General features: G+C 36.7%; 1 protein-coding gene across 3 annotated transcripts in view; it reads left to right on the top strand.

The window, feature by feature from the left end:
• The window catches only part of BIRC6 (baculoviral IAP repeat containing 6), a 190,948-nt gene that overhangs the window by 82,213 nt on the left and 95,200 nt on the right, over nucleotides 1-13,535 (top strand). For 2 of the 3 annotated variants that reach the window (XM_060186836.1, XM_060186837.1), the window contains exons 20-29: nucleotides 148-245; nucleotides 2,226-2,373; nucleotides 3,324-3,457; nucleotides 6,085-6,231; nucleotides 8,970-9,157; nucleotides 9,890-10,222; nucleotides 10,461-10,560; nucleotides 10,954-11,168; nucleotides 12,176-12,384; nucleotides 13,111-13,457. In XM_060186836.1, coding sequence (XP_060042819.1) covers nucleotides 148-245; nucleotides 2,226-2,373; nucleotides 3,324-3,457; nucleotides 6,085-6,231; nucleotides 8,970-9,157; nucleotides 9,890-10,222; nucleotides 10,461-10,560; nucleotides 10,954-11,168; nucleotides 12,176-12,384; nucleotides 13,111-13,457 — 1,919 coding nt within the window. The remainder of the gene's footprint in view (nucleotides 1-147; nucleotides 246-2,225; nucleotides 2,374-3,323; nucleotides 3,458-6,084; nucleotides 6,232-8,969; nucleotides 9,158-9,889; nucleotides 10,223-10,460; nucleotides 10,561-10,953; nucleotides 11,169-12,175; nucleotides 12,385-13,110; nucleotides 13,458-13,535) is intronic. The other variant, XM_060186835.1, reaches the window with a different exon arrangement.

Below are 13,535 nucleotides of genomic sequence, written 5' to 3' on the forward strand. Positions count from 1 at the left end.
TATTTTAAATAATACAGCTATGAACATAGGGAGCTCCCCTTTTCTTAAAGAGAATTTGATTATTGCCTGAAATGAAAGGATATGCCATATTAAAGTTGAGTTTTGAGCTTGATTAATGAACCTATTTTTTTTTTTTTTTTTTTTTAGTAATGGCAAGTGTGACCCATGTCAACCAGGATTTGGATCTGTCCTGTTGAAGGCATTGCTTGATAATATGTCATTTTTACCTACAGCGGCAACTGGAGGTATGTTAAAATAGTTTAGTCACAAATAATTATAGTGATAGGAAGTGTCTTACCGTATAGTTACTAAATAATAGCTGTTTTTCATGATTATTTCACAGTTTTGCCTTAACTTACCTGTTCTATAAGCTGGTATTGAGTTCATAGATATTTGCTCAATAATCTCACGGAAAAATGTAAAGATAGTTAAGCAAATACCAACCAAGTCAACTTAATCCATGCATTTTCATAGTTTCCCAAAGTTATTGAATCCTTGGTCATTTACTGATCATCAGATGTGACAAACTAAAATACCAGCAGGTATCAAAGCAGTCTCTTAAAGTATAACATTCATAATAAGGTTTGAAAGATTTTTATTTTGTATTTTATTATTATTATTACTGTTTTGCTTATTAATGATGCTACTGTGAATAGCTACTGAGATATCCTTTTAGTAAACATGTTCTTACTTTTTCTGTGTGCATTTCTCAGTCTCATAAATAAATAGCAACCACATTTAACACACATCTCTATACATTAATAAATACATTTTAACAAAGATATGATTTTTTTGCTCAATGTTTGTAAACGGTTATTTTGTCAGTATCTTACCGTAGATAGAGTGTTATTTATCTGGTACTTATGCTTAAAACTATTAACTTTTTAAGTAGAGGATGATGTTTTAGACTTGTTGACTTTAATATCCTCCATTGCTTAAAATTTCCCAAGGCTAGTTCTTAGAGCTGGGATGCTTAAATTGTGGGGCATTAGATTTCTAAAGTTCATTTAAAAAGAGTGTTAAAACACACTATTATGATAAACATTGTTGGCCTGTATTTAACTGACAGCATAGAATAACTATACTATGTTGACTTTCTAAAGCGTAATTTGTAGGTCAGTGGCATATACTTGTTTTGTAGACCTGCTTACTGAGAAGCTATATTTTGGAAATTCTGGCTTGAAGGGCCCTTCATCATATGCTTACCCCACTTCTCCCCACAACCATTTATCTCACTCTTTTAGTTTCAGTTAGAGTGGAGGGAAAGACACCATTGCCCCAGATCTTCCCTTAGCCATGTTTTGTTGAATCTTTAACCTGGGCTGCATATGTAGCAAGCCATGTGCTACACTCACATAGCTCTCTCTCTATCCCGGGACCTGCTATCTTTATACTACACAGCATTCTAAAATGTCCTTCAGATCATCTCACTTTTTTCCCCCAGATCATCTTTTTGGTATTTATTTATTTATTTATTTATTTATTTCCTTCCTTGCCCTTGTTGTTTAATTGTTGTTATTGATGTTGTCGTTGTTGGATAGGACAGAGAAATGGAGAGAGCTGGGGAAGACAGGGGTTTGGAGGAAGAAAAAGACACCTGCAGACCTGCTTCACCCTTCACCACCTGTGAAGCGATTCCCCTGCAGGTGTGGAGCCCAGGGCTCAAACTGAGTTCCTTACAGCAGTCCTTGTGCTTTGCGGCACCTGTGTTTAACCCATCATGCTACTGTCTGCTCCCCGGTCATCTCACTGAGTGACTAAATTGACTTGCTATGACACACTCTCTCTCTCTCTTTCTCTCTGTCTCTCTCTCCCTCCCTCTCTCCCTCTCTGCCTCTCTCCCTCTCTGCCTCTCTGCCTCTCTCCCTCTCTCCCTCTCTCTCTCTCCCCCCCTCTCTCTGTCTCTCTCTCTCACTCTCCCTCTCTCACTCTCTCACACCCGGTCATCTCACTGAGTGACTAAATTGGCTTTCTGTAACTCTCTCTCTCTCTCTCTCTCTCTCTCTCACACACACACACACACACACACAAACACCCCCTCTCTCTCTTTTGGGGTGGGAGTCACTGTCCTCCAAAGAGTTGGTTCATCTTTATAATTTCTATTTAGAAACTTTGTTTCCAGGAAATATTTGTATGAATCGTCACATATTGATGAATATTTAATATGATGATCTCTTTGCTAGAGAATAGTTAGGAAAAGAATTGCTAACTTTTACTGTTTTCAGGTTCTGTTTATTGGTACTTTGTCTTAATGAATTATGTGAAAGATGAAGACTTGGCTGGCTGCAGTACAGCTTGTGCCTCTTTGCTTACTGCTGTGTCCAGACAGCTGCAGGACAGGCTAACACCATTGGAAGCTTTGCTGCAGACAAGGTATTGCTTTGTTTAAGAGGACTAACAGTGGATCTTTCTTAATGATTGAGTTAATACTATGCCATATGATACCTTTTCAAGAGTAGTTTCTAGATATACCTTCTGAAAAACCATTTTCCTCCCCAAAATACATTTAATTTAGGCTTTATATTTGAAGTGTCATTAGCCTGGAGTTTTCTTTTTCCCTATTTCTCTGAAATAAATCTCTTTAACAAAGTTGGGGTACTAAAATTAATTATTTACAGGGCTAATTATGTTAAAATTACTCAAAAGTTTATTACTTGTTAATGGGAGAATCATTTCGGGTAATTTCATTTGTGAAATTTTGTAGCTAGAGTTCTGTACATGTTACAGTACGCAGATACCCATATTTAATACTCTGCCCCCCACCTGCAGGGGAAAACTTCACAAGTAGTGAAGCAGTGCTGCAGATGTCTTTTCATCTCTTTATCTCTCCATCTCTCTATCTCTCCCCTTTCAGTTTCTGGCTGTCTATCCAATAAATATTATATAAAGATAAGAAAAAAAATATCTAAAGGTCGTATTTTGAGTTCCTGTCTAATTCAGAATTTTAACAGTTCTTGTATTGAAAGCAATAATTTTTTTTAAATAACATTTTTTTTATGTTGTTTTAAATAAAATTTTATTTAAAGCATTGACACTCTCTGCTGAGTTGTGTAAGGACTGTGGTGAAGGTAGGGTGCCACATGCCTTCCTTGCTTTAGTTTTGTACAGTTGTCTTATTCATTAACTTCAAACTTACTTCTACAGCCGTGGCTTAGGAGCATAAATTTGTAGGGAACACAGCTAAAGTACTCTGAGTTTAGTGATTTAAATTTCATTAGTGCTTACGTCTGGTCTGTGAAATTGTTTTTCAAACTAGATCAATAGATAAGTTGTTTATTAGATGGCTGACAAGAAAATTGTTAGGACATTGTTTTATTTTTCAGGTATGGATTGTATAGCTCACCGTTTGATCCAGTTCTCTTTGACTTGGAGATGAATGGCTCCTCTTGTAAAAATGTATACAACAGCAGCATTGGTGTCCAATCAGATGAAATTGATTTATCAGATGTTCTTTCAGGTAGCAACTTATTTTATTAAAGGGATATGTAATTTTGTTTTAAACCTGGGGTTTATTCTACTGTTGAGTTAATACTAATTATTCTTATTTTAAACACCTTTATTTCTCAAAAGAGAATGGGGTGGTGGTGGTAGTACTAGAATAGCACTCTGGCACATCCCATGCCACAGATGGAACTTAACAACTTTGTGCCTGCAAGTCCAGGTATCTGACCATGACTCCATTTCCCGGTCCAGGTTTTAAAGCAAATTTGCAAAAAGCTATTCTTTTAATTTTATTTTAATCCCCCACATTTATTTATTTATTTATTTATTTATTTATTTATTTATTTATTTATTTATATTTTTATTGCTACTATGTTTATTGCCAGGGCTTAGTGCCTGCACAACAAATCCACTGCTCCTTGTGGCCACCTCCCTCCTGTCCCCTTTATTCTTTTTTCTTTTCTTTCAGGTAGGCAGAGAGAGATTACTGTATCAGAGCTTTCTTTAATGCTGTAGAGGCCAGATTTGAACATGGGTCATGCACATAGCAAACAAGCTCTCTGTCCAAGTGAGCTATTTGTCAGCATGTTTTTTTCTTCTTCTTCTTTTTCTTTTCTTTTCCCTTTTTCTTGATAGAAAGAAATTGATAGGTCAAGGGAGCATGGAAAGGAAGAGAGAAAGCCTTGTACTGCTTCATGTCTTGTGAAGTTTCCTCCCTTGTCAGGTGGGGAGAGTGAGTTTGAACCCAGCTCCACTGCCTCACCTTTCATCATCATCATCTTTTTTTTTTTTTTCCTTAACCATTGATGTTTATTTTTGTATCTAGTCATACTTTTTAATGTTAATTTTTAATTTAATTTCTCTAAAATTTTTGTTGTGACAAATCAGTATATTTAACCACAGTAAATGAAAGCTTTTAAAGTTTCCTGATTATTTTACATATGTGAAATCTTTGAGAATTTAGATCTATACTTGCTTAGCTAATTGTTCTTTTTTCTTTTATCTCTCGTGTCAGTTATATTGTCTTTATTTCTTTGCTCCAAGGCAATAAATTTATAACATTACCTTATTTTACCCATAAGTCACATCACCTCATCTTGGAAGGATTTTCATCCCCTGGATTTTTAGACTGATCTCCTCTTGAATTATTCTATGAATAGTTTAAGTAAAGCACAGCACTGAATAAAGAGTGTGTGGGTGTGTATTATAAGTTTAATGCTTTGTATTCTCTAATAGAAAATGTTAGATTTAATTATTATATATATTTTTGTATAGAGGCAGAGAGAAACTGAGAGGGAAGTGGGAGAAAGAGAGACCTGTAGTACTGCTTCACCACTCTTGATGCTTATTCCCTGCCTGTGGGGACCGAGAGCTTGAATCTGGGTTCTTGTGTACTTATGTGGGTTCAGCCAGGTGTGCTACCACCCAGACACTAGACTATGTATTTTATGAGAACTGGGATCTGTCCCTTTACTCAGTGTATCCCCTGTGGCTTATATCATGTAAATGTTTCCTATATTTGTTGTTTCTTGGTGCCTGAGATGGATCACAGGGCATCATGTTTGTAAAACATGCACTGTGCTACTGTCATGGTCTTGGTTAATATTTTTAACACAAGGGTTATACCCAGTACTGAGCACTTATGGTACATTGTGGATTAATGTTTTAATAGTTTCTTTTTGCATTTAATTTATTATTTCAGATGTTGATAAATTTTTATCTCCACTTCATTTACATCTTTGGTTTGCTTTTCTTTCTCTCTCTCTTTCCTTTTTCTTTGCTTTTCTTTTTGTGACTGGTATACTGCTGAGCTTTGCCTTACAGTGGTGCATGGACTTGAACCTGGGACTTTGGAGCCTCAGGCATGAAGGTCTGCATAATCATTATGCTATCTCCCTGCTCCCATCTTTTGTTTTCTTTTTTACTTTGTAAAATAATTCTGTTTAGGGTGAGGGTATATCATAGTGGTTATGCAAAGAGACTTTCATGCCCAAGGCTCTCAAGTCTCAGGTTCAGTCCCCCACATTACCGTAAGCCAGAGCTGAGCAGTGCTGTAGTGATAATAGTAATTATTATTATTCTGTTTAAAATAGTGCCGATTCTAGAAATTGTACAAAGTTGTCCTCTCCCATTAACTCACCTATGCTTTTAATTTATTGTATTTCTTGCCAGTTTTCTTACTGTGATTTTATCATTCACATATTATAATGTGATTCAAGTAGCTACATTTATGAAGAAGCACTATGCCTTATTTTAGAAAATTATAGTATGTACAAATATTAAGATGCTTACAAAATAATAATTTTTAGTACTTTATTGTTTTCTTAATGTTACATTCATGTAGTTGACTTAGACTGATTTAGATTTGGTCGTAATTAACATGTTGGGTGATGACTAATGTACTTACATGGTTTAAGTTTTACTTTTATAAAGTTTTTATCATGTCTTTCAGTTATTTCTCAGTGAAACTTGAATAGCAAGAAGCTAATAACTCCTATTTAACTTTTCTGTAGCATTGGTTAAGCATTTTTTTTATATGCTTTCTGTAATTAAAATTGGAGTATCAGCTATACATCTTGATATGACTGTTCCCTTTTTCACATTAATTCAAAACTTCTAATACTTGTCTCTTTTTATTGTTAGGAACTGGAAAGGTCAGTAGTTGCACAGCTGCTGAGGGTAGCTTCACATCTCTCACTGGACTTCTAGAAGTTGAGCCATTGCATTTTACTTGTGTGTCAACTAGTGATGGAACCAGAATAGAAAGGGATGATGCAAGTACGTTCACTGGTATATACCTTCTTTTACTTTATATTTCATGCTACAGTAAAATGTTGTATTAGTATTTGAATACTTGAAGATACCTTGCTGACTTGTTAAGTAGAAATGTACTAATGGGATGGATAGTTTGGGAAGAAAGCACCACAGGAATGAATATATATATATATATATATATTCATATATATATATGGGTTTTTTTTTTCTTTTAGTTTATTGTTTATATAAGTCTTGGATTTAATTAAATACTGTTTATTTATTTTTAAAGAATTTATTTATTTATTAATGAGAAAGAGAGAGAGAAGCAACCAGACATCACTCTGGTATATGTGCTGCCGGGGATTGAACTCGGGATCTCATGCTTGAGAGTCTAGTGCTTTAGCCACTGCGCCACCACCCGGACCACTATTTATTTATTTATTTTTTTTGCAGAGCACTGCTCAGCTCTGGTTTATGGTGAGGTGCAAGATTTAACTTGAGGCCTGGGAACCTCAAGTACGAGAGTCTGTTTTCATAGACATTTCAAGTTTTTGGACTTGTGAGATAGCATAATGGTTATGCAAAAAGACTTTCATGCCTAAGAAATCAAGGTTCCAGGTATTATCCCCTATGCCACAGCTGAGTAGCACAAAATATACCCGAATAATACATTTTTATTCTGTCAGTCATGAACTATTAATTTATTTTGCTTATCTTGTTTTCAATTCCTCCTTAAAGTGTCAGTATTTATCATTCCTTTATGACACAAATTGATGTTTTTATAATTAAGTATATTGGTTTTTATTTGATATTTATTTCATAGTCATAGAAGGATTTTAAAATATATCCTCTTTAATTCATCTTACTGTTGATGTATTTTTTTAAATAATATTTATTCCCTTTTTGTTCCCCTTGGCTTTATTGTTGTTACTGGTGTTGTCGTTGTTGGATAGGAAAGAGAGAAATGGAGAGATGAGGGTAAGATAGACAGACAACCTGCAGACTTGCTCCACCTTTTGTGCGATGCCTCTGCATGTGAGGAACCAAGGTCTTGAACCAGGATCCTTATGCTGGTCTTTGTGCCACCTGCGCTACTGCCTGACTTCTTTGTTTTGTTTGTGTTTGTTTGTTTTTAAGAGTAGATGTTTTTTCCCTTGGGCTCTTTGCTTGAAAAGTTAGGGAAAAAATTTTTTTCCTCTTGACATCAGATTGGCAAAATAGCTTCAACGGATTTTAGCTTTTTTTTTTTTTTAAGTTTATTTCTATTTAGCATTATAGTTTATCTTCAATTTTTACAAATGAAAGTTTCCAATGAAAATATATTTCTCTCTCTTTTTGAAAAACATGTTGATTCCAGAGGTGTCTACAATTTTCTCTGTGCTTGTTTTATGGACTTATTGCATTCATTTTGTAGAAAACTTTGACACATACACTGGAATAGAAACATCCTATGACAGTAAATGTAACTATAAATTTGACTCTTAAGAGTTGTCATTAAATTAAGTGCCTAATTTTTTTTTCTTTCTTTGTTAATGCACGCCAGGGAATGAACCAAAGGCCTTCCTTTTGTGTATTATCACTGAATGGCCTCCCTGGGCCACAGTTTTTATTTGTTACTGAAGATAATGTAAATACAGAGAGGTCGAAAGAAAAATTTTGTTTTAGTGATACAGTTAAATCTTAAACAGCAGTTACAAAGACCTAACTATCTGTAATAAAGTAGAAATTTTCAATGAAGACATGGTGCTTACGCAAAAAAAAAATTATGATACAAAATTTCATTTTTATGATTATAGTCAAGTGGTATGAGATGACTCTGATTTTATATTTCTGTTTTAGTAAAATTAAGTTTCTTTTATCCTTAAAATGTTTCAAAACTCAGAAACATAGGTATTTAGTTTTAACTTACTTAGATGTCATATTTAGATCCTCTATGCTATTACTATTTGTAGTCTTAATTTTCTTTTTACATTTTTTTTTTTTCCTCCAGGGTTATTGCTGGGCTCGGTGCCTGCACCATGAATCCACTGCTCCTGGAGGCCATTTTTCCCCCTTTTTGTTGCCCTAGTTGTTGCAGCCTCGTTGCGGTTATTATTGCCATTGTTGACGTTGCTTTGTTGTTGGATAGGACAGAGAGAAATGGAGAGAGAGGGGAGAGAAAGATAGACCTGCTTCACCGCCCGTGAAGCAACTCCCCTGCAGGTGGGGAGCCGGGGGCTCGAACCGGGATCCTTACTGCGGTCCCTGCGCTTTGCGCCATGTGCGCTTAACCCACTGTGCCACCGCCCGACTCCCCGTTTTACATTATTTTTAAAAATATTTTGTTTATTCCCTTTTGTTGCCCTTGTTCTTTTTTTTTTTTTTTTTTTTAACATTTATTCCCTTTTGCTGCCCTTGTTGTAGCTATTATTGTTATTGTTGTCATTATTGGATATGACAGAGAGAAATAGAGAAGGGGAGAGAAAGACACCTGCAGACCTGCTTCACTGCTTGTGAAGCGACTCCCCTACAGGTGGGGAGCCGGGGGCTTGAACCGGGATCCTTACGCTGGTCTTTGCGCTTTGTGCCATGTGCACTTAACCGCTGCTACCACCCGACTCCCGTCCATATTGTATTTTAACCTTTCTTTATTCTGTGTCGTTTCTACCTTTGAAAATGAACACCAACTTTAGTTATTCTGTAGTACTAGTACACTTTGAGTATGTTCCTTTATTAGACTTTTCTTCATCCTGTGTTTTTTTTTTTTTCTCTCTCTCCTTGTCTTATGCCAGTGAGTTCCTTCGGGGTTACTCCGGCAGTAGGTGGACTATCATCGGGGACAGTTGGGGAAGCTTCCACAGCCCTGAGTTCAGCAGCCCAGGTAGCTTTGCAGTCTCTCTCTCATGCAATGGCATCAGCCGAGCAACAACTACAGGTGCTGCAAGAGAAACAGCAGCAGCTTTTGAAGCTTCAGCAACAGGTTGGAGACTATTTGGCTCTTTGTTCATGCTGTCTCTAAACTTCAAAAGCTGAAACAGTACTATAAAATTGATCATTATTTTCATAAAGGAAAGTAGGTTGACCGATCTGAGCTTATCATTTTCTGCAAAAATTGAGGTAATGTCTTCATGATATTTAAAATTATAAGAATTACATACATATATACATTTTGACACATACATCAAGAAATATGATTTTTTTTCCAGTGCAGGTAAAATCTATTCATAGTCCTTTTTTTTTTTTTTTTTTTTTTTTAAAGGTCTGAAACTTCATTTTAAAGTCCATTTGATCATTTGATTCAATGTTAATTGAACATTAATAAAAATGAAAGGTGTTTTACAGATTTCATTGTTTAATTGCCATCCATGCAACCTTCGGTGGGCATTTACATCAATCTTAAGCATAATGATAATCTGCTTCTTATTATTTATAATAATCCTTATTTATATTTAATTGTCCTGTTTACTACCCACCTTTGCACCTGGAAATTTCTAGTTTTGAAATACACAGTAAATTTTTTGTTATCTATTTAATAATGTACATATCACCTAGAAATACTCCATTCTTGAGTCTGTTTTCTCATTAAATTTCATCTTCACATAACTCCAACCCAGTTATTCTCATCTACCTACATAATAAATACTTACAGAGTACTTCCCGCAACTGAAGTGCACAGGACCCTCTATATTTGTTGGCTTTACTTCTCTTACAGAAAGCAAAGCTAGAAGCCAAGTTGCATCAGACAACAGCTGCAGCAGCTGCGGCAGCATCAAACGCAGCTACAGTGTCAGCCGTGGGTCCTGTTCATAACTCCGTGCCTTCCAACCCAGTGGCAGCCCCTGGATTCTTCATTCATCCGTCTGATGTTATTCCACCAACCCCAAAAACAACACCACTTTTTATGACTCCGCCACTCACCCCGCCCAACGAAGCAGTGTCTGTTGTCATTAATGCCGAACTCGCACAGCTTTTCCCAGGCTCAGTGATTGATCCCCCGACAGTCAATTTTGCTGCACATAATAAAAATTCCAACAAGTCCCGAACGGTAAATCTTTATGTTTTAAATAATTACCTAGACTCTTAGAAATGTTTTGTGTGTATGCTAACTTCAAAAGGCAAAATTTTATTATACAAATGTACTAAATCATTATTTTTTAAAATTATTATTTTTTTTCTTTTATATTGTAGACTGTAAGACAGGAGGTTGACGTTCCATTTGATAATATTATGAGGTTTTATAGAGCAGATAGAATGTTAAATAGCTGTACCTTCCTCTTTTCTAGACTCCTCTTGGTTCTGGTCTAGCGCTTGCAATTTCTCATGCTTCCCATTTCCTTCAGCCTCCACCTCACCAGTCCATCATCATAGAGCGAATGCACTCAGGTAATCTTTAACTTTCTTTAATATTTACTTTATTTCACTGGAAGATACTGATATTCTTATTTATTAGTTTATTCTAATTAACACATGGGTGAGAACCAGAGCATCACTCTGGCATATGTGATGCCAGGGATTGAATGTTGGATCTCATGCTTATAAGTCTGGCGGTCTAGCCACTATGCCACTTTCCAGGCCGCACTTTGTAACATAAGCTTTGCAGTTAAACCCTAACACCAGTTGACTTTTTCAGAAACACATTGAATGAGAATTAACTAGTCATAGTTTAGTGAGTCCGTTTCCTAGATGAGTTTTCTGAAATTATGTGCATACAATTAAAAATTTATACATGGTGGTTTTTGTCCCATGTCCGTCCCCCCCCTGCTCTTTCTGTTACAGGTGCCAGAAGATTTGTGACCTTGGATTTTGGCAGACCAATACTGCTGACAGATGTATTGATCCCTACTTGTGGAGATCTGGCCTCCTTGTCTATTGATATTTGGACCTTAGGAGAGGAGGTGGATGGGAGGCGATTGGTTGTGGCAACTGATATAAGCACCCATTCTCTAATTCTTCATGACTTACTTCCACCGCCTGTGTGCAGATTTATGAAGGTAACGAATGGGAAGACTGACAAGTTACAAAGCATAGTTGATTTTTTTTTTTTTCAAAGCTAATTATACTCTAAATTTTCATTAGCGATTCGGTAGTCTTTTACAAAATTATTGAGTTGTCAGAAAATCATGATGCATTTTTGCAAAGAAAAATATGTTTTGACTTTTACAGCACTTCAGCAGTGCTACCTCTACCCCCAAAGTTGTTAGTCTCTCCCACACACATATCATACTGATCACCACCGTAGCTCTCCCAAAGTTGTAGGCAGTTTACAGTATTACCTTTTTTTTTTTTTTTTTTTTTTGGAAATTCATGTTTTTTAGTTCTTGATATTCCACACAAGAACAAAACCATCCTGTAATTGTATTTCACTGCTTTACTTACTAATTTCAATAAGCATAATCACCTTCAGTTGTATCAGTTTTGTCCTGAAGGAGCAAAGTCACCATGTGTTCCATGATTTTTTTTTTTTCCTTTCCCTCTTCCAGGGTTATTGCTGGGCTTGGTGCATCCACTATGAATCCACTGCAGGCGGGGAGCCGGGGGCCACTTCTTTTTTATTTTTTTCACCCCATTGGATAGGACAGAGAGAATTTGAGAGAGGAGGGAATGACAGAGAGATGGAGAGAAAGACACCCGCAGACCTGCCTCGATGTTTGTGAAGCGACTCCCCTGCAGGTGCGGAGCCAGGGGCTCAAACCGGACTCTTTCTGCAGGTCTTTGAATTTTGTAATATGTGTGCTTAACCTGGTGCACCACTGCCTGGCCCATTACTTTATCAAGTTGTTCAGGAATTTTATTTTACTTTGTTGTTAGCAGTGCACTACTTAACCCCTGGCTTATAGAGGTGCTGCAGTTTTAATGTGGAACCTGAGGTACCTCAGACATGAAAATATTATTGCTTCTTATCCTATCTCCCCCGCACACTTACGACATATTTTTTAAATACATTTCTGAGATTTTGTTGTTGCAGACGGACAGATATGTGAATGGTTTTACATTTCAGATCACTGTCATTGGACGTTATGGAAGTACAAATGCCAGAGCAAAAATCCCACTTGGATTTTACTATGGTCACACCTATATCTTGCCATGGGAAAGTGAGCTGAAGTTAATGCATGATCCTCTAAGGGGAGAGGGAGAATCTGCAAGCCAGCCTGAAATTGATCAGCATTTAGCAATGATGGTTGCTCTGCAGGAGGATATTCAGTGCAGGTTAGCAGGAGATGACTGTTCCTTTTCTCCTTTCTATAGCCTGTGGGGTCTATGTCTTGTGTGTATTCTTCAAGAAATGTGTTCTTCATTGGTGTATAGATAAGGACAGTAGCATGTAGGAAGTAGCAGGTTAACACTGTGTTAAAATAACTGTGATTGGGGTTGGGCAGGTTAAGTGCACATTATGTGAAGCACAAGGAATGGCGTAAGGATCCCGGCCTCCAACTCTCCACCGGCAGGGGAGTCTCTTCCCAAGCGGTGAAGCAGGTCTGCAGGTGTCTATCTTTCTCTCCCACTTTCTGTCTTCCCCTCCTCTCTCCATTTCTCTTTGTCCTATCCAACAACAACAGCATCAATAACAACAACAAAAATAGCTACAACAACAATGGCAACAAAAGGGGGGAGGAGCAAATCAGTGGTCTGGGAGGTGGTGTAGTGGATAAAGCATTGGACACTGAAGCAAAAGGTCCTGAGTTCAATCCCCGGCAGAACATGTACCAGAGTGATGTCTGGCTCTTTCTCTCTCCTCCTATGTTTCTCATTAAAAAATAATAAAATCTGGGGGGGGGAAAGGCAAATTAAAAAAACTCATTAAATAATTGACTCCAGTGATACTGTTCTTAGCAGTTGATTGTTAACATGTTTTTAAGGATTTAATTCTTTGCATGTATATGGGCATATTTCAAAGAGAACATTGCAAAAATTATTTATTTTTTTTACTTACAGGTATAATTTAGCTTGTCATAGACTGGAAACTCTTTTGCAAAGTATTGATCTTCCTCCACTCAACAGTGCCAACAATGCACAGTACTTCTTGAGGAAGCCAGACAAGGCAGTAGAGGAAGACAGTAGAGTTTTTTCTGCTTATCAGGATTGTATTCAGCTACAACTTCAGCTAAATTTGGCTCATAATGCAGTGCAGAGACTCAGAGTAGCACTAGGTGCAAGTCGGAAGATGTTGAGTGAAACATCAGTTCCAAAAGATTTCATTCAGGCGTCTTCCACAGAACAGTTACGTACTATCATCAGATATTTATTGGACACTTTGCTCAGCCTCCTTCACTCTTCGAATGGTTTGTATTTGGCTTGGTACTTTTAAAGGCTGGGAATATTTGATGGGATTTTTCTAACACAGTTTATTAAAATTCCCT

The sequence above is a fragment of the Erinaceus europaeus genome, chromosome 3 (genome assembly GCF_950295315.1).
Source record: "Erinaceus europaeus chromosome 3, mEriEur2.1, whole genome shotgun sequence".
In the NCBI taxonomy this organism is placed as follows: Eukaryota; Metazoa; Chordata; class Mammalia; order Eulipotyphla; family Erinaceidae; genus Erinaceus; species Erinaceus europaeus.